The 21,421-nt window shown below is 38.6% G+C and overlaps 1 protein-coding gene across 1 annotated transcript in view; it reads right to left on the bottom strand.

Annotated features, from left to right (window-relative positions):
- LOC114053164 (kinesin-like protein KIF27) overlaps positions 1-21,421 on the bottom strand; it is an 81,772-nt gene that overhangs the window by 6,131 nt on the left and 54,220 nt on the right. Inside the window, 6 exon segments of the mRNA XM_027876064.1 lie at positions 2,987-3,061; positions 3,389-3,477; positions 5,119-5,334; positions 5,978-6,154; positions 16,824-16,940; positions 20,439-20,636. Coding sequence (XP_027731865.1) covers positions 2,987-3,061; positions 3,389-3,477; positions 5,119-5,334; positions 5,978-6,154; positions 16,824-16,940; positions 20,439-20,636 — 872 coding nt within the window.

The following is a 21,421-nucleotide window of genomic DNA, read 5'->3' as shown; positions in this document are numbered from 1 at the left end:
TCTGCCTTTCTGCATTGGATTGTGAGGTTTTATGACCTAGTACATGGTCAATTTTTGTGTATGTGCCATGTACCACCGAGAAAAATGTATATTCCTTTCTATCCCCATTCAGTTTTCTCCAGAGGTCTACCATACCTAACTTTTCTAATGTTCTATTCACCTCCTTAACTTCTTTCTTCTTTATTTTGTGTTCAGATTTATCTAGTTCAGAGAGAGGGAGGTTGAGGTCCCCCACTAGTATAGTTTTGCTGTCTATTTCTTCCTGCAACTCCCTAAACATCTCCTCTAAGAATTTGGATGCTATACCATTTGGTGCATATATGTTTAGTAATGATATTGCTTCATTGTCTATGGTGCCTTTTAGCAGGATGTAGTTTCCTTCCTTATCTCTTTTGATAAGATTTATTTTGGCTGTTGCTTTGTCTGAGATCAGGATTGCTACCCCTGCTTTTTTTACTTCAGCTGAAGCATAATATATTCTGCTCCATCCTTTTACCTTTACCCTATGTGTGTCACTCTTTTTCAAATGTGTTTCCTGTAAACAACATACTGTAGGATTGAAGTTTTTTATCCATTGTGCTATCTGTTTCCATTTTATGGGAGAGTTCATCCCACTCACATTAACAGTTATGATTACTATCTATGTCTTTTTCTCCATCCTTTTCCCCCCGTTTATGCTTTTCTTTCTTCTTTCTCCTTCCCCCACCCTCACTAGTGTTTTGCTTTTGACCACCGCCTCCTTCAGTCCCTCCTCCCTTCCATTAGCCCTTTCCCTTTTCTTCCCCTTTACCCTTACTGCTTCTTCCCTCCCTTCTATCCCCCCTCCCTTTTCTTTTCCCTTTTCCCTCCTACTCCCTATAAGGCAAGTTAGATTTCTATACCTAACTGATTATGTTATTCCCTTCTTGAGCCAAATCTGATGAGAGTAAGGTTCAAACCATGCTCATCCCCCTACCTTCTTTCCCTCTGCTTGTAATAGGTTTTTGTGTCTTTTTCTGTAATGTAGTTTGCCCTTGTCTGCCTCCTCCTTTCTGAGTACATTTTCTAAACTCAGACTAATCCACTTGTGTGGATCCATTTAACCCACTTGATTAGATTTTTTTTTTACCATTACATCAAAATCAACTTATATCCACTCCCTTTGTGTATACTCCTTTAACATGGTATAATAATACAGTTCTCAAGAGTTGCAAGTGTCATCTTCCCTTGTAGGGATGTAAAGAGTTTGCCCTTATTAACAACATATTGTATCTCTCTGTCCCATTTACCTTTTTATGTCTCTCTTGAATCTTGTACTTGAAGATTAAATTTTTTGTTGAGCTCTGGTCTTTATATCAGGAAGGTTTGGAAGCCCCTTATTTCAGTGAATATCCATCTCCTCCCCTGAAAGATCATGCTCATATTCGCTGGGTAGTTGATCTTTGGCTGCAATCCAAGCTCCTTTGCCTTATGGAATATCATGTTCTATGCCCTAAAGTCTTTTAATGTAGAAGCTGCAAGGTTCTGTGTAATCCTCACTGTGGTTCCATGATATTTAAATTGTTTCTTTCTGGCTGCTTGTAGTATTTTCTCTTTAATCTGGTAATTTTGGAATTTGGCTACTATATTCTTTGGCATTTTCAATTTGAGATCTCTTTCAGGAGGTGAGTGGTGGATTCTTTCTATGGCTATTTTACCTTCTGATTCTAGGACCTCAGGGCAGTTTTCCTTTATGATTTCCTGAAAGATACTGTCCAGGCCCTTTTTTTCATCGTTATTTTCAGGCAGACCAATAATTTTTAAACTGTCTCTCCTGGATCGATTTTCCAGGTCAGTTGTTTTTACCAGTTTTACATTTTCACCTATTTTTTTCATTTTTTTCATTTTTTGTTTCTGCTTGACTGATTCTTGCTCTCTCATAGTCATTAGTTTCCATTTACCCAATTCTAATTTTTAACAATTTGTTTTCTTCTATTAGATTTTGTACTTCCTTCCCCAATTGGTCAATCATATTTTTCAGGTATTTGTTTTCTTCAGTGCATTTTTTCCAGTTGGCCAATTGTGTTTTTTAGGGACTTGTTTTCTTCAGTGTTCTTTTTTCTCAGTTGGGCAATTGTATTTTTTAAGGACTCTTCTACCTCTCTCATTTGACTTAAAATCCTTCTTGAGCTCTCCTAAGAAGGCTTTTTGGGCTTCAGACCAGTTCATATTCCCTTTTGAGGAGGCAGATGTGGGTTTGTTGACAATGTTGTCCTCTTCAAAATTTCTGTCTTGATCTTCACTCTGCTCATAATATTAATCTATGGTACGTTTCTTTTTACTCATGGTGTTTCTTTATTCCCTAGCCTTTAAAGAGATTGTGCTCTCCTGCTGGAAGCAGAGGACACTGACCCAAGCTTCTTGTGTTGGGAGCCTAGGTCTTGGTCACTGGTTTTGTGTGCTGGGGCCTCTTATGTTGGCAGTTGGAGGCTGTAGGGTTCTGGCAGCTTACTTGGTGTTGGGCTGGAATCAACAAGGCTGGAACTTTCAGGCAATTCTAGGTTGCCTGCTTTTCCTTTCCTTTAACTTTCTTCAGCTCCTTTTAGATGGGTGTTGCAGGGTGTTTATCTGCCTGGGGCCCCTTGCAGTGCTGCCTCCCTTAGTTCTGCTGAGGCAGTGGGAGACACCTTTGCTGTAGAATGCTGAGGCACCTGGTGGTGTTATGAGCTGGTTTTCACCAGTTACCCCACCCTCACTGAGGCACTTGGGGGTCCAGCTGTTGGTGTTTGCCCGCTGGACCACCTTGGCTACAGCATCTCCTCCTGGATGGCAGTTGGAGGCTGTAGGGTTCTGACACCTTACCTGATGTTGGGCTGGAATCAGCAAGGCTGGAACTTTCGGGCAACTCTAAGTTGCTTTCTTCAGCTCCTTTCAGAGGAATGCTGCCGGGTGTTTATCCCCCTGGGGCCCTTTGTAGTGCTGCTTCCCTTATTTTTGCTGAGGCACTGGAAGACCAATGCTGAGGCACCAGGATCGCCTCCTGGTGTGCTCAACTGGGGCTTTCTGGGAGCTGGCTGGGACGCCTCCCGTTTGTACTGCTTCCCTTCCACCAGGGCAAGACGGGCCTTTCCCGTTAATCTCTCCAGCTACCTGGGCTACTGCACTGCTCCTCCCTCTCTTTTCCGGTTCAGCTGTTCCAGGGTTTTTCTTGGGGTGCTATTTTCTGGGCTTTTAGAGGTTGGTAGGAGAGGGTGAGAGCACCTACCTTTCTATTCCGCCATCTTGGCTCAGAAAAGGATTATTTTGAGAAGAAAAATGATGCTCTGAACTAGTTTTAAACTGAGGAGGAGCTGTCCAAATTATAAGACAGTCTACACCTGGGCATATTGGTGGTGGTGGCCTTTTACCATGTTAGAACATTAGAGTGCACGGTTTATCATCGTCAACTGGCCAGTTGATATGGCAGTACTGACATCTGTAGAAAAGGGTGAGTTGTAGGTGTGCCCCCTCTAAAGCTGCCTAAAGCAAAGCGTAATCCCATTAACGGAGAATATAGTTACTGGGAACTCATGTTTAGTAAATAAAGCCTCGGAGAGTAAAAGGGGCTCAGCAAAATGCCAAACAGATTCTGGGTTGCTTCAAGGCACCTATCAAGACAACTATGGAGCTCTTTTTCCCTGCGCACCACTGCCTCCCCTCCACCCTTTCCATTTTGAACCTCACCGTCCGATGGACTCCTACCAGCTAATGAATTAAACTAAATCCTCAGCCTAACATTCAAGGTCCCCCATCCATCAGCTCTCTTCCCACATTATTACCTGTCGTGCCCCTTGTGCTAACGCCATAGCCTATACATGAATATTTAATATGCATTTGTGCATGATGATCATCTTTCCATTCCGTGACCATGTCATACTTCACTACTGTTACCTTTTACCCTACCTAAACTGGCCATGGGCAGACCCTTCTCCATACAGTCAACCATTTTACCTAGTTCAAGATTTGGCTCAATGCATTGCCCTATAATCACTGCTTTCCTTTATTATTCCCTGACCCTAATTCATCATTTGTGTTATTATCCATAACTTATTTAGATTTAGGAGGAGAGGACAGATTGGAAGCTCTTTGAGGGGCAGGACTATGTTTCCTACTTCCTTTTGTTTCTTCCATAAGGCCTGATCTGGTTTTGGGAATGCAGGTTCTCAGTAAATGCTTATTTGATTTATTCTGCTCTTTTTTATGCTCTTTCATCTATTTTCAATAGCATGGACCTCTAATATGATAGTGTTACCTAATTCTGCACAGAAAACTGCATGGTTTCAGAGGCTATGGTGGGAACACTGTGGACTCAAAGTATTTCAGAAGTCACTTACTCCTCAATCAGTCTGTTTCCATATAGTCAACAATGAAGCTGATCCTAATTACCATAAAATAAATTGCTTCATACTGGAACGTCTTCCATAGCACAGATATGTCCCTATCTTCCCTTGGTTTCCCACAGCCCTCCCTGACAAACCCCAAAAGCCTACCCCTCTCCATCACTCATTCTTTCCTGCTGTTCAGCTTCTCTTAGATCTCTTATCCCGTCTTTCAATTTTGGCAGGAAACAGATACTAAGTATTTCTGGAGAAATTTCTGCTTCAAAAAGCCACTTCTGATTTTCTGGTAAAGGAAGTCACAGATGTTTTTATCAACAGTTAAAACTTTTGAAGAGACAGAAGCTGCTTGGGAATTTGGAAGCTAATAAGCTAACTAATAATTTATATGGTTAAAAATGTTGAAGGGAAAGAGGGAATGTGATCCATAATAAAAAGATGTGTACCTAAGATTTATTATGTAAATATCTGTAAATGGTTGGACATACTATTGAACACATCAGAACAGGTTTGTGACCCTTGCTTATGGAGAACGCATTGGCCTGTTATTCCTAGGAATGCCAGCCGAGAGCTATGTCTATAAAGTTCTAAGAATGAGGACTCCACAATGTGTGTACAATTTTGCTTTAATGTATTACTGATTTCACTTGATGAATTTGTTACAGTTGGAGATTCCAGTGAAGTTTAAAATTTACCAGATTTTATGTTTATCTCACAGAGGCTGAGGAATTATTCAAGTTACACATTAGTACAGCACTTCCAGGTCCAGTGAGCATTGACTTACTTCAGGCGATAACACTCTACCATTTTTAAGTTTCTCATCGAAACTATTTCTTCTTCTTTGTAGCTGATCTTCTTCTTTCTGAAGAGCCTGGACTTCTTCTGAAATCTTTATTTGCTCCTCAGCTGGAATGCTCTGGAGCTGCATGCTCTTATCAGCCAAATCTTGGTCCAACAAGTTCAGGCGAATTGATATTTTCAAACTATCTTCACTTAAAGCCTAAAAGACACAACCCATCCCACCACATCAAAAAGTTATTAATTCAAAGCGTATATGACTATTAATAAAAATGTTGCAAATACTACCTCTGAAAGTTGTATTTCCACTTTATAGAGATATTAGATGAAATCAAGAGTTACAGCTATTTATAAAAGAATTTCCATTAACTACTCCAAATGGTGGCCCTTAAACAAAAATTTCTGAAAAGGCCCTCTACATTTTATTAATTGCAAAATGAAAACTTTCCTTACAGAAGACCTCTCTCATTTGATAGATTCCCACAAAAAACCAGCTTAGAAAAGAGAATGATAGAAGACTACTGATACGTGATGACAGTAGTTATTCCTACGCTATATTTTCAACTGTCTTTTACCCAACAACCAATGTTCAATATGAAACTTCTAGAGATGCTTTTCCTTCAAAACTTCCGTGAAAGTTCAGCAGCCAAACCATTAACCTAACAGAACATTAAATATTTCACCATTTTAGTCCTGAATAACTGGGCCGTGTACTATTTTAACAAATGGCAAAAAATCAATTGAGAACATGAAAATTTTATTCCTTTCACTTTTTTTTTATAGTGCGATGATCCACTTCTAAGAGAAGATACATTTTGTACAACTCTCAAACTAGAGCTAGGTACCTGATTGGATTGCAACTTCTTATTTTCCAAGTGGCTCTTCTCTTGTAACAATGCTTCCTTCTTGGAAACAATTGCCTCCCTTTGCATTAAGTCTTCTTCCAGCTCAGCTAATTCTTGATGTTGATGAAGAACTTTTTCTCCTTCTTCATCTAACCACTTCTTTTGTTCATCCAGTTCCTGCATTAAAAATCCAGAGACATGTCATTTGTTTCAACTTTCACCTGTGTAATAGTTAGCAACAAAAGTAAATCAGAATCCACAGAGCAGCATAAATTCAGATATCTGGAATCATTAAAAAAATGTTTTAAGTGTCATTAGTAAAAGAAGTATTTTATGGAATTATAAATGTGGTAGCTCTACTTAATCAATTTAGGATGAAAGAAACCTTTTTTCTTAGCAATTCCAAACCACGATTTTATTTTTACATTTTATATTTAAATATTCTTTTAAATTCTGAATCCTCAGCATCAGCATCAACAAATATTTATTAAACATCACTGTACATGTAAACATATTATGTATGCAAACCAATTCTGCCCTTATGGGTTTCATTAAGCTCCTCTTTAACTAGCTGAAAGTAACTTTTCTATTTAAAAGGAATTAGGGTCTATTTTTCAAAAACATACATTAAGATAAATTAATCTTCAAGTCAAAGGGGTAACAATTTTATATACTTAAAGTTAGTTCCTAGAGGATAATATTATGCTCTTATTTTCACTGTTAATGAAAACAAATCATCACAAGATAAAATCCTGTCCATTTTAAATAGGTCAACTTAAGAGAGGTATAAAAATGAAAATGTTTTCTATGTTCTCTAATGCCCTCCAGAATCAAGAAATTCTAGCAGTAGGAATATGCACTTGAAACATTAAGTTGTGGACATCTTGAACCTGGGCTATGCATTAAGGTGCTGTGTGAAGCTTGGAAATGCCAATGAAAGGTGGTATCCCAGAAACTGGATTATCACTTGAGGTTCATCCAGAAGGAACAACAAAAGGGACTAAATGTCAGGGTAGATCCAAGGAACAAGAAATGGAACTAGAAGCAAGGAATCGGGTTATAAAGGAAGCATTGTAAAGGAAGCAATCTGTCACTGCCAGGAAGCGAAATGTATATGCCTGGAATTCCATAGTATTTGGATATTTATGTATGTCTTACCTCTGCCTGATGGTGCCCGTGTATGCTTATCTTCTGCATCTGTAGCAAGTGGGCTCCAATACCATACTATACTCCTTCCTCTGAGAACCCTTCCCCACAACCCCTTAGACCATAAGAGGATTATGTGAGTGCCAGATATGGAAAGAATATGTGGGATTGTAAAAGTTTGGGAGGAAGCCCTATAACTTTTCCAATCCACAAAGTACTGGAGTTGCCACCCACTGATACTGGAATCCAGTGTTTTCTTAACTATCAACTCCTCCTTAGCCATCAGTCATTACCGGAGAAGGCCATGGAATGTAGACACCAAGGTCTTCATAGCCCTTTAAATATGACCTAATAACTTTAATCACAATAACCAGTAGAAGACCAAGTGCATTTGCACAGTGTCAAGGAGCCTTTGCTGAAAGGTAGCAAGCGTATTACTTGATTGATTAGGAAAGGACCAATGTGCTGGTCTTCCAATTTCCAGAAGGGTTAGTTGGCAAGGTAGTTTCTAACTGATAAGCAACCAAACTCAGTCACTAATCTTTGATGATCCAGTGGTGTATTTACACATAGACTGTAGCCTTTTGATGGTTTCTAAAGTGCCTGGGCAGTTTCCAAGTCTTAGAGGTAGCAGGTGACTGAATAGCGGTAAATCATAAGAGGTGGCAATAAATGAAAGTGGAATCTACAGTTTGAACAAGTGGTGTGTTCTGAATGGGAGCATTCATGGAATTAGTTAAAGTCAAATTACTATATAATGATTAAAATAATAATAATAATAAATGTGGGAAGATGAGTCAGTTATCCTAGTGGTAATGAGGCACTAAATGGTTTCCTCTATCTGGCTACATTTAGCTCAATTTGTGTTTTTCCAACTTTACATACAATTAGTACACTTAGAGAATCACATCAGCATGTGCTCCTATAAACTAGATATGTTGTCTATAGATGACAACGTTACTGAGGTATGGGATTACCCCAGCCCCAATTCTTGCATGTCTTGGAAGATAAAATTCACAAATTACCAAAAGGTTATCAGAAGAATAATTCAAAATACTCATACTCATATTGTTTGAATTACTGTTTTCTAGTAATCCCTTTGGCAACAGTCCTGGAGTAGGGAAAGAATCCTAGAAGATCCAGCATAGTGAAAACCAAGGCATGCCACCAATGATTCAGAAGATATAAATTTTGTGGTGAAGGATATTAGCTACAAATAAGAATTGCTATAGTCATGGCAGGGTGGAGTTCACCATTTTTTTTTCTTCATGAGGAGCACCAGTGCCCCTGGAGATGATACAGATGGCCAGTTAAACTTCCTCCAAAGGTTTGTGACCAAGAATTCCTTAAAGTCCTGGACGAATCAGTAAGTGCAACTATAAGTTCAGTAAGTGCAAGTGATAGGATTGGAGTCCTGATAGAGCCTTGATATCATGTCAAAGTTTTAGATTTCCTGGGAACTGAATGTATCAACTGATAGTGGAAGGGAGTAACTGGCTGCTAACGTGGCTCATTCATATCTCCCTGTAGTGCAGAAAACAGTAATCTGAACTGCAGGTGATCTGCAGGCACTCCATGTGGCAGCACAGAAGCCATGTCAGCTCAACTATCACACCTTCCACACTGCTGGGAGATAAAGAGAAATGGAATTAGGAGGTTTTACTGATTAGTGCTTCAGCCTCTAGCCAGTAAGTATCCTGAGGGATGAAGCTTGAAGAAAAGAGGAGACTTTTTTTTTCCTTGTGCTACAGGAAAGATACAGTGTTGGCTAGTGATCCCCTTAGGTCAAATCCAAGATCCACCTACAGAGAACGTGGCCCAAATGTTACAGACAATGCTATGCTAAAGGAATCACTTTAGGTTGGTACTGAGATAGCATTTTCTTAAATACAGTTATTCAACCAGCAGGATCTTCAACTAACAACATTGTCATCTAGCCCAGATTTCATCATTGTGTCTCTAAGGATTTCATAGGATACTGCTTTTGTGCAAATCAAAATACACTGTTGTCACTCTTTCCCTTCTCTCAAGATGGCAGACCAAAAAACCTCCAAAGGAAAAGAATGTCAGAAAGGAAAAAAAGAAGAACAAAAAGTAAAATGTGGCTGAAAAGGTGGTGAAAAAGCCTCAGAAGCATTGCAGTCGCAACCCAGTACTGGCCTGAGGGATTGGTAGATAATCAAGGTCTGCAGTACATTCCCAAAGAGCCATGTACAAGCAGAAATACGCTTCACCAAAAACCTGGATGGAAAGGAAAAAGAGGGACAGCTAGGTGGTGCAGTAGATACAGCACCGGCGCTGGATTCAGGAGGACTTGAATTCAAGTCTGGCCTCAGACACCTAACATTTTCTAGCTGTGTGACCTTAGGCAAGTCACTTAACCCCATTGCCTAGCCAAATAAATAAATGAGTGAATGAATGAATGAATGAATGAGGACTACTTAAAAAAGAAAGAAAGGGAGAGAAAGAGAGAAGGTGCCTACTACTACCTCAGAGACAATTGGTGGTGATAAGAATGGAGGAACCCATGTGGTAAAGATTCTGTGGATGTGCCTAGAAAGCTGCTACATTATGGCAAAAAGCCCTTCAGCCAGCATGTGATGTGACTTTGAGCTAGCATCACCCTGGGCACGGTTCTGATCATGCTCACTGACCACCACAGGAGCAAGCGAGTGGTTACCCTCAAGCAGCTGGCGAGTGGCTTGCTACTGGTGACTGCACTTCTGGCCATCAACAGTGTTCCTCTGAGAAGGACCCATCAGAAATTTGTCATTGCCACCCGTACCAGGGTTAATCTTTCGTGTGTAAAAATTCCAAGTCACCTTACTGATGTTTACTTCAAGAAGAGGCTCCGTGAACCTAGACACCAAGAAGGAGAGATTTTTGACACAGAATAAAAAGAAATATGAGATTACGGAGCAGCACAAGGCTGATCAGAAAACAGTGGACTCTCAGATCCTGCTTCAAATCAAGAAAATTCCTTAGCTCTGTGACTACTTGCATTCTGTATGCTCTCTCTCCAATGGAGTTTATCCTCACAAACTCGTGTTTTAAATGCCTTGTACAGAACTCTTATTAAAATATTTGGAATAACAAAAAATATACAGTTGTCTATGGCATCCCCTCTATTAATTATCAAATGAAGAAATATGGTTAATTTGGCATTATATGTTCTTAGTAAATCCATGTTGGTTGACTCCCAGAGAGCACCTTCATTTTATCTGTTCTAGAATTTTCATAGAAAATGACATCAAATTTATGTAGTTTTTTGAATTCATGTTTATAAAAATTTTATTTTCATTCTGAACTTAAACACCCCAAAAAGGGCTTTTTCATAACCACAGCAAGACACAAAAGGAAGACTGCATGTGAAATTGTGCTCTCTATTTCATCCTATTTTTTAAAAAGTATAGAACAATTCCACATGTTACTTTCAAAACTACCCTGCTTCCTATGCTTCCTTCAGGATTCTGTTCCTGTCTGTACATTTTAAAAATGTTTCAATGGCACCTTTTTTTTCCCTAACATCACTATTACTATCTTTCTCTTCCTCTCAACTCTCCTCCCCCATTAAAACCAAAAGAAAAAAAAAAACAAACTCATAACAACAAGTATAGTCAAGCAAAAGAAATGCACACAATGGCCATGTCCAAAAGAATTTGTTTCTACACCCTGAGTCCATCACTTCTGTCAGAAGGCATGTGACATGCTTCATTCTTATGTCCTCTGATATGAGATAGGATTGGTCACTGCACTGATGAGAGTTCAATCTTTCCAAGTTTTGGTCGTTGGTTTTCTTTTTTTTTCCAAACAGTACAGTTGTCCTTGTATAAAATGTTCGCCTGGTTCTGTTCACGTCACTTGGCACCAGCTCATGTTATTCAAGATTTTTTGCAATCATTTTACCACTTTTTACGATGTAATACTATTCCATCACATTCATCATATCACATTTTTATCAGCAATTTCCCAGTTCAAAGGCACTCTTTTCTAGTCCTTCTGCCCCCCTTTTAATCCCCTTTTTAGGATCAGTTTGTTCTCCTGATGGCCGTTCTCTCTCGTTGCTCCCTCTCCTTCCCCATCACCGTTTCTCTGTGGAGTTCAATGAATTTCTACATCAAACTGTGTCATATGTTTCACCCTCCTTTGTCCATTTCAGATAAGAAGTTCTTTTAATGCCCTTTCTTTCACCTTTTCTTCCACATTTGCACACTCTTCTCACATACCCAAATATAAGAAATAACACGTTCTCTTCCTCACCTCTTTTTCCTTTCTACAGTACTATCTTCTTTTACCATTCCTTTTTTCTCCTCTTCTTCATACTCTCAAAAAAGAACCAATCTACCCCCAGGGACCTCTGTTGGTTTTTTTATGCTTTTTTTTTAACTCCCTTTAAGGATCTTTGAAGGCATTAAAACTTCCAAAGAGGCATTAGCTTCTTTTCTCCCATTAAAATGGAGGAGAAAGAATATAGAGTTATACAACCATACAGCTCCATCCACCCAACTGCTCAAATAAATGAACCTTTGTAAATTTCTCTGAACTCTTGTGTTTTTATTTCAGAGTTCCTAGTCAACTCTGGGCATTTCCTCAGAAATTTTTGAACATCCTTCTATTATATTAAAGGTTCATTTTCGCTCTATAGGATTATAGTCAGCTTTGCAGGATAAGTTATTCTTGGTTATAAGCCTATCTCTCTTTCCTTTTGGAATACTGTATTCCAAGTTTTCTTCTTACTTATATTTATAAGCTACCAGATCTTCTATGATCCTGATAGTGGTTCCTTAGCTTAGCACCTGAGCTGCTTATTTCTAGATGCTTACTATTTTTTTCTCTTTTTTCTTGATGCGAGAGCTCTGGATGTGGATAATGAAATTCTGGGACTTTTCCTTTTTTTTTTTTTTAAGGCAACTGGGGTTAAGTGACTTGCCCAGGGTCACACAGCTAGTAAGTGTCAAGTGTTTAGTCTGAGGTCATATTTGAACTCAGGTCCTCCTTACTTCAGGGCTGGTGCTTTATCCACTGCGCCACCTAGCTGCCCCTATGGGCCTTTTCCTTTTGAAGTTCCTTTCAAGAATTAGTCAGTGGATTCTTTCTAAATTCACTTTGCCCTCTGGGATTTAATAGGTCTGGGCAATTTTAATAGGCATGTATCATTTCAAGATTTCTTAAAATATAGTCTTTAGTTTTATTTTATCAGGGTTTTCAGCTACTTGAATGGTTTCTTAAGTTATCTCTCCTTGATCTGTTTTCCAGTTTAACTGTTTTTAAGATCATATATCTTACCTTTTCTTCTATTTTAAAAAATCTTTTGGGGCAGTTAGGAGGATCAGTGGATAGAGCACCGGCCCTGCAGTCAGGAAGATGTGAGTTTAAATCTGGCCTCAAACACTTGATACTTGCTAGCTGTGTGAACGTGGGCAAGTCATATAACCCCAATTGCCACCCCCAAATTTTTTTTTATTTTGTTCTAGTATTTCTTGTCTCATGAAGTCATTGAATACTTGATTAATTAAGGTTTACCACTTTTTCTTCTAAGCTAGTCTCCTAATTTTTCTCCAGTTCTCATTTCATATTTTAATATCATTTCTTCTGAATATTCACATAGTCCTTGTGGAAAATACATGTTTTTTCCCTCTGAGTCACTGCTTGCAATTGACATGGAGTTACTTACTGCTTCTGCTTTTAAAAGGCGATCTCTAGATCTACAATATTTTTTGATACAGGTCACTGTTTTCTCTTCTACTAATCTCACTAGCTTTAGGTTTCTGAATCAGGGCTCTGTGCAAAGGTTTAGGCTCTGCCTGCCCCCTGCTATGCTTCAGGGTGAGGCGTTAAGCCTGCTACTTTGGTTCCTGCCTCTCTTTGGGGTCTAAGGGTCCTCACCCGAAGGTCTGATAAGTTCCTTGGGTTTGTCAAGAGAAGGGGAGCCTCTGCCCTTGTTACATCTGGGAAAAGAAACTTGCAGGCTACAGATAGATCTGACCTGTCTCTGATCCTGTTAGAAGGCTGCTAGTTTGTTTGCCTGTGCTAGCACTGACTTTGCTGACGGTTCCCTTTCCTATTGCACCTGGGCTCCTGGCTAACTTCTGGTGCACTTCTGGCATGGAAATTGTCACTTACTATAATTTCCCATTGGAATTCTTGATTCTTTGGTCTGGTGGTGATTTCAGGTTCTTGCTGAAGTAGGTATATGAGAGCAGAGCAAATTGCTTCCTATTTAGGTAGCCATTCTGGCTGGAAGTCCAAATTCATACTTTTCAATCCTTTTTGAAAATTATTCACCCATATCTAGTTTTCTAGTACCTATGCCATTCTACATGATTTCCTATTTTGTTTTTGTTTTGTTTTGCACAACATAGTACATATACCCCTAAAATTACATGTGTTTACAGGTCCATGATCAAGAAATTACAGCAGTTGTATCAAGATATTCCTGCTCTATTTGACAGCTTCTTAAAAAACAATTGATAGGCACACCAATATAATGTTGATGTTATAAGTTGGTCCAACCAATTTATAAAACAACCTGGAATTATAAGAAGAATTGTTCAACTATGAACAATAGTTGCCTTTGACCTGGCAAACCCCCTATTAAGATATACCCAAGGAAGTAAAAAACAGAAAGGTTTTCTGTATATCAAAATATCCATAGCTGAATTTTTGGTACCCATGAGGGAATGGTTGAAGAAACTATGGGATATAAATGTTACAATATTACTTTGTTGTAGGAAATAACAAATGTGAGGAATTCAGAGAAGGATGGAAATGCCTATGAAGTAATATAAAAGGAAGTAAACAGAACCAAGAGAACAATGTCTAGGATAATATAATATAAATGAAAATAACGCTGAAAGACAGTCAAACTCTGAATAACTGCAATGCCCAATCTTCGTTCAAGACAGCAGATCATCTGATCATAGATACAGAACGGGAAGAAACCTCAGAAGTCATTTAGTTCAACCTCGTCTTTTTACAGATGAGAAAATGAGGCCCAGGAAGATTAACTGACTTACTCACAGTCAAACAGGAATTCAAAGTCAAGATTGGAATCCAGGTCCTCTAACTTCAGAGTTGGTATTGACTGTCAAACACAACTACTGTGATGACTGGTTTTGTTTACCTGGTTTTCTTTGTAATAATGGAGCATTCATTGGCAAGAAGTATAAATCAGGGAAGTGAATCGGGTATTATCAAAGCAAAAGGCATAAATACAAAAAAAAAGCGCAAAACCTGGTGAACTTTTAAGAAATTAACACTCCCAGTTTAGTTGTACTCTGCTGACCACTAAGCAAATCTGCATGCATTGAGAAATTTGCTGAGATGGTAAGGCTTAGGCCATGATGATACTTACTTTATATCAGAGAGAGTTGATAGTCCATTGTTTGGTTTCTCCCACTTCACTAATGGAATTTCCAGGGCTACAGAATGTATTCATTCTTGTTCAATACATTTTATTAATCTAAACATAATGGCATAAAGAATCTGAAGTAGGTGTGTTACGTGAGAATGCCAGGCCTCTGGGAATATTAACATACAGACATATATAGACATACAGACACATTATTTCTCAGGCAAAAAACCAGCCATGGTTCTAAATAAGGTTCTGCCACTAACTGTGTATGATACCCTGGAGAAGCCACTTTCCACCAGTTTTCTTTTCAAGATGACCTTGAAACTTCCTTTCCATTTTGAGAATTGGACATGCAAAATATTATGGGCCATTCACTAATTCAACCCAGTTCTCTGAAGAAAAACAAAATATATCCAGACACATGCACACACCTAGGAGATCGTATATCCTAACAGAAAGCTTACAGTCAACACCAAGCTGAAAACTGACCAAATTCTACTTACTTAGAGAAAAGTTTCATACTGTGCAAGTCAAACCAAAAAGCTTGAGTATCTGAGCTTCTGGCATAGTTTTGGACCATGTTTACATATTATCAGGCTTCTTAAACCATTCCCCTGGCATCATCAGTAAGACACATTTAACAAAATAGCAAGGTAGTGTCCCTAGCAATAAATACTAGAATGCACCCAGTCTGCCAGAAGTAATTCTCTAACATAATTCCATTGAGTTGGATGTTCATGATGAATGCCATCAGAATACCCAAGGAGCTATGGTGGGATTGGATGAAGAGGGTAACCATAAGTTGAATACACTGACATTCTTTTGAAATTCTGTCTAGGGCATGCTTAAATGTGACATGTGACAACCTAATTAGGGAAGAAAGGACAATGAAAACAGATGATAAACGGAAAGCACAACTACTCAAATACTTATTTTGCTTTTGTTTTCTCAATATCAAGGAGAATGTCGTAGTGAGGAGGTATCCCTGCTAGAGAGGGGAAGCTAGTTCTGATGGGTCTTACTATGGTTACAGCCTAGTCTGTGCTACAGAGTGAGCAGGCTGTCTGACGACTACCTGGCTGAGTAGGGAGAGAGTCATCACCTCCTAGAGGCTGACTGTACAAGAATCTGACTCAGCAGACCAAAATAGAGTCTCTTAAAAGGCCTCATCCAAAGAGATATTCTCTTAAGACAGTACAAGATTCCTTGAAAGATGCAGCCATAAAAAACAATCTCCTGATTATCATCTTGATGTTAATACGGAAACACAAAACTGCTCTTTAAAACAACAAAAACAATAAAATTAATGCTAATTCCAGGGATGCTCTAGGGTGGTGAATCATGGAATCTCATTATCTCCAAATAATCAAAAGTGTGGATTACTCAAAGGACAATGAAAGATATATGGTAGGTGTAAACAGGGTACAACCTGTTACTAATGAAAATTTGTATGCAAGAAGAATAGTAAAAGTCATTGTCAAAAAGATGGTATGAGTAGAAAGAAGGCTGGCTGATCTTATAAGCTAGAGTTAAAGATAACACGTAGATACCCCACATCTTATACCGCATGTTGGTCTAAGAATCCTGCCAGGGGCTGTGATACTAAATGAAAAATGCTCTTCGTGGAGATAAGCTGGCCTAGCCATTTTTGAAAACATTTTGGTACTTTACACTCTTTGTCCAACCACAATTCTACTAGCCTTATTTATACCACAAAGACATCAAAGAAAGAGAAAGGAAATATATGTACAAAAAATACTTAATAGCAGCACTTTTATTTTTAGCAAATTGAGGAATGGCTAAGCAAATTCTAGTATGTGAATGCATGCAAAGTATACAATCTAACTAAACATGCTGGAAAATGTAGAGCTCTAATTTTTAATGTGCAATTATCTTTGTACCAAGCTGTCCCATTTATATACAAAAAAAGCCTTCAAATAAACACCTATCTTCAGAGGTGGGAAGAACATTTTCCTCAGCATTAAAATTGTTTCTTAGCTGTCCAAAAAGTTTATGGGGGACAGCTACGTGGTGCATTGGATAGAGCTCTGGCCTTGGAGTCAAGACGATTTGAGTTCAAAACCAGCCTCAGACACATAACACTCACTAGCTGTGTGACCCTAGGTGAGTCACTTAACCCCACTGACTCATCAAAAGAAAAAAAAGTTTGTGGGGAAATGATAGAAATTTTGCAAGCTAAGTAAAAGTAAATAGCCCACTCAGCATTTTCAAATTTTAAGCTGAGCACAATTTTCACCTCTACTTAACATCTTCAAACTGGCAAGACAAACAGCAAAAAACAAACAAACAAAAAAATCAACCAGATACAAAGTTTAATGAACATACCTGGAGCTGGTCTATGTTTCCAAATGGACTCTTTTGCTTTCTCCTCCTAAATGCATCAAACTCCTCAGATTTCATTTTTGACATCTGTTCTTGTTGCTCTGTCCTTAACTGAAGCTCCTATATAAAAAGAGGATGTGAAAATACCTTTGATAACTTTATTTGATTAGCAGCTTGTCATTATTAAACAACTACAAGGCAAATTTTCTAAGTATTTTCTAGCTTTTGGTAGGCTGAGTTGATTACTTAAACAGACGGAAAACTGAAACTACACAGCAGGACTCAGCAGCAGGGTGGATAGCAATGAAAAGTACCCTCATTAGTGCCCCTCCATATTTTTCCTTGCACCCAGAGTCACTTTCCCTTGGTTTTTAAGAACTACTATACTAGAGGCAGCTAGGTGGTGCAGTAGATAGAGCACCGGCCCTGAAGTCAGGAGAACCTGAGTTCAAATCCAGCCTCAGACCAAACACTTGACACTTACTAGCTGTGTGACCCTGGGCAAGTCACTTAACCCCAATTGCCAAAGAAAAAGAACTGATGTACTAGAGGCTTTTACTTCCTACCTCTGTCAGCTCCCAACTCAGGCAATTTCTGGATGCTCCAAGAAAGGCACCCAGCCTAAAGAAATGGTCCTAAAATGAAGGTGGAATAAGGAGGAAGGTGCTGCTGACCCTGCTCTTCCGAGCCCTGACAATGCTACAGCGGCCTAGGCCCGGCCAGCCCTCAGCTGCCCCTCAGGCCCTGGCACCACTGCATTGGCTGATTCTAACTCCCGCTCTTCTTTCATTTTTTTCCCTCCTTCCTTCCTCTCCCCCTCCTCTACTTTGTCCTTTGTCCTCTCTTTATTGTCATTTTCAGCCTGCTTAATTAGATCTTGTTTCTCTCGTAACTATTGTCTGCCCTCTATCCTTTTTTCATTGGCCAAAATGCCCCCATAACAAAAAACAGCCAAAGAAATATTATAGATGAAAATAAAGTAAACCAAGCAAATATTACTACAGCAGATTTAAAAAAAGCAAAAGAACATTTTTAATTGCTTGTAGAAACATTGTATCTTATCCAGATTTATAGGCAAAATCTGGAAATGTGATATCCCCATTCCTATAGTTCTGAAAATACAACATGACCTGTTATCTGTGTAATTTATGGTTTACTTAATCTCTCTGGGTTTAGGTTTCTCAACTGGTAAAACTAGACAACTCACTATTATCTTGGGGTTGCTGTGAGAATCAAATAAGATGATTTACGTAAAGCAATCTATCATCATAAAGTACTGTATCAATATTACTATTGTCCATGGCCAACATTAGTGGGGCCATTTAGACCCAATCCAGCCACAAATTCCACATTATTGGGATCTATATAACTTTCATATTACTAAACGTATTTACAAAGAGAATACCAAACATGAAATGGATTAGCCTAAGAGTTTGTAAACAGTGAAAGCAAGCACTGGTGTCTGACCATCAATACTATCCTTGAGATCCAATCTATTGGGCCACATTATATGTAAAACTGATTTATTAAATAAATCTGTCTTGAATAGGGACCAATACAGACTTCACCTTTATAATGAATTCTACTGCATATATAAAATGGGTCTGCAACCTTTTCCTAAAGTTGCTATTTTTTATTCTTCCAAAGCTTCATGATCACTGCCAGTAAAGACACAGGGAAGAGTAGGAAAGGGGTGATTGCCATGACTGGCTGCACTCTCCTCCATGATGGGAATCCCTACAAGCATTTCAGAACAGGCCTGGCTATATGACAGTTGTTTAAAAAATGGTTGCATTGAAAAGGGGAAAATGGAGAATCTTTCTGACTTTTTAGGTAATGGTGTCTCGGTCCCCTGTTTTCCCTTTCCTCCCCTATACCTTTTCCCTCAGGGTTTATGTACTATCTCTGCACCTAAGCTAGTATATCATGGGTCTGGGTCATGAATCCCAGTTGGATTCATAACGGTTACCAAATTAGCCTCCATTCAAAAGGAATTAAGTAGGCAGTTACTGTAGTAGTGATTAAGGGCACCAGAAGATTCTACTCACCAAGAAGTTTACTGATTGACTGAGGGAAAGTGGGCCTTGGGGGAGTCAGGAAGACCTGAGTTCAAATCCGGCCTCAGACACATAACACTCACTAGCTGTGTGACTCTGGGCAAGACACTTAACCCCAATTGCTTCACCAAAAAAAGGGAAAGTGGGCCTTAGGATGGCAACCCAGATGAATGAATTGAAGTGTGTGTGTGTGTGTGTGTTGGAGAAGCAGAGAAACACCATTTTATTTTTGGTTCAAAAAGAAACAAGAGCTCTGGGGCCCGAAATGAATCAAAATGGGCCAAATGTTAGCTAGTAAAACTAGATAAGAAACTTTGAGAGTCTGTGCCCTAGAATCCTTTTATATGCATATTTGATTTCTTGAGCCTTATCTTTAATATGCCTATAAAATCATTTTCCCTTATTAATAAGCACCCTAGGAAAAATATGCTTGTGACCTGCTGTGTGCAAGGGCAAAAAAAAGGAAAGCAAGATGAGGTGCCAGAATTAGGACATCCCGACACAGCGGCAACAAGTGTCTTGGGGGAGGATTCAGAACCATAGTCATACCTTTAGTTGCTTCAGCTGTTCAGAGCCAGAGATTAGCCATGTGTGTTTAGAGTACAGTATAGTTAAGAAGGAAGACCTAAGTAAAATAAAGAGGTTCAGTTCAGAGAATAAAATGATTTCTGGAAGCTGAATAATCCATAGAGCCCACAGGCCTTCCCTGTAAGTCTATAGTTACAAAAGCTGGCTTTCTGGTTATACTCAGAGATGTCTTCTACATTCATATCTCCATAAGCGGTTGATGCCACAGCAAGGATGATCCTAAAATGTCATATATAAAATTTATAATGTTAGATGTAAAAATAGAAGTCAGAAGTGTCTAGGATAGATTCCTAATCTTAGAGAACAGGTAAAGCAAATATGACTCTACACAAACATTCTCAGGTAGTATTCTCAAGGGGAGAGAACACAAGTACAACCTGCATACAGTCATTTATAGGGTCTGTGAAAATACAGACAAAATAGTATTACAAAGGGAAATTAGTTCTTATGTGAGCTTATTTTTTTATTTTATTTAAAATTTTCAAAACAAGTAAATTCCTCACATAAGCTCAGAAGACCTGAATTCCATTGCTAGCTCTAGTACCAACCTACTTCATAAACTTAAGAAAATGACTTGATCATCTTTCTCCTTATTCTTGTGAATCATTTGTTTAGAAAAAGAAAAATGTCTCTAGTTTTGAAGAAAGATGATGGGCAGAAGGGCAATGGAAACCGAGAGCATGAACAACATTTTTTTTTCCAGCAAATAATATGACTTGGGAACAAGAACCAAGACATGTACAATTTCCTCCTAAAGTTAAAAAGAACAGCGACTTCATTAGTTGTTAGTGTTCCCTCACCAATGAAAATGGCAACTTCTCCTCACCTTAGAAGAAGGTTTTATGAGCTACTGGGGGCTACTGAAGAACTGCAGCTCATCAGTGATACCTGAGAAAGCTCCCTATCAGGTTTGGTAAAAGAATGCACGAAGCCGCAGCATGTTCTCTAGCACAGATGAATGGAGCTTTCTTACTTTGATTTTTTGTTGGTCCCTCTTAATCTCTGCATCCAGTTGCTTCTTTTTTTCATTTTCTTCCCAAAGTCTCTTTTGCAGCTGTGCTTGCTGATATTTCATGTGATCTACATTCTGCTCAAGGTCAGAGGCACGTTTCTCAGTTTTGGCAGACAGCGATGCCAGTTTCTTAGTATCCTGTTGCTTTTTCTGCAAGAGCTGTGATCACATAACACATTGAAAAATATGGATAATGGAAAAACAGGCAGCTGTACCTATCCAATTCTATCAAGACATCCAAGAGGTCCTTTTCACTAACAAAAGTGAACATTTTTCCTAGACTTAAATGTAATCTATTCCTTATATTTTGATAGATGCACAAAGAGATTAAAACCTAAGAATTTTTATTTTTTCCATTTCCTCTTTCTACTCCTTCCCTTGTAGAACAGGAAAAACCAAGAGTTTCACATAATATACTTAAATACATATACAAGGAACAAGAATTCTTTATGTAGATATAGCTTTTCACTAGATTTATGAAAATGGCAGTCAAAAACCAAATGTGAATTTTCAAAAGGGGGAAAGGGGTAATCTTTTCATATAAGGGTCTTCCCCCCTTCAAAAGAAAATTCAGTCCTTCATGATGTAAAAAAGTATTAATGTGAGAGGTCTATACAATCATAATGGTTCTAACAAAAGAACATAGGAAAATGGCAAGGAATGACCATTTTTAAAATAATTCCTAATATAACTGAAAAAAATCTATAGATTTTCTCACAAATAAGATATGCTTTCAGTAAAAATGAAACATAGTTGCAAATGTAAATAAACCTGGAAGTATTTTCTATGAGAATGTTGAAGATCAACCCTAATAATTACTTTACTAATTATTTTGAGTTAAATGATGAAAGAAAGAAAGGAAGAAAGGAAGAAAGGAAGAAAGAAAGGAAGGAAGGAAGGAAGGAAGGAAGGAAGAAGGAAGGAAGAAAGAAAGAAGAAAGAAA

Source organism: Vombatus ursinus, unplaced genomic scaffold (genome assembly GCF_900497805.2).
Source record: "Vombatus ursinus unplaced genomic scaffold, bare-nosed wombat genome assembly UNPS02004009.1, whole genome shotgun sequence".
NCBI classification, from domain to species: Eukaryota; Metazoa; Chordata; class Mammalia; order Diprotodontia; family Vombatidae; genus Vombatus; species Vombatus ursinus.
The sequence above is the reverse complement of the archived record's forward strand: the minus strand, read 5'-3'. Positions and strand labels throughout refer to the sequence as shown.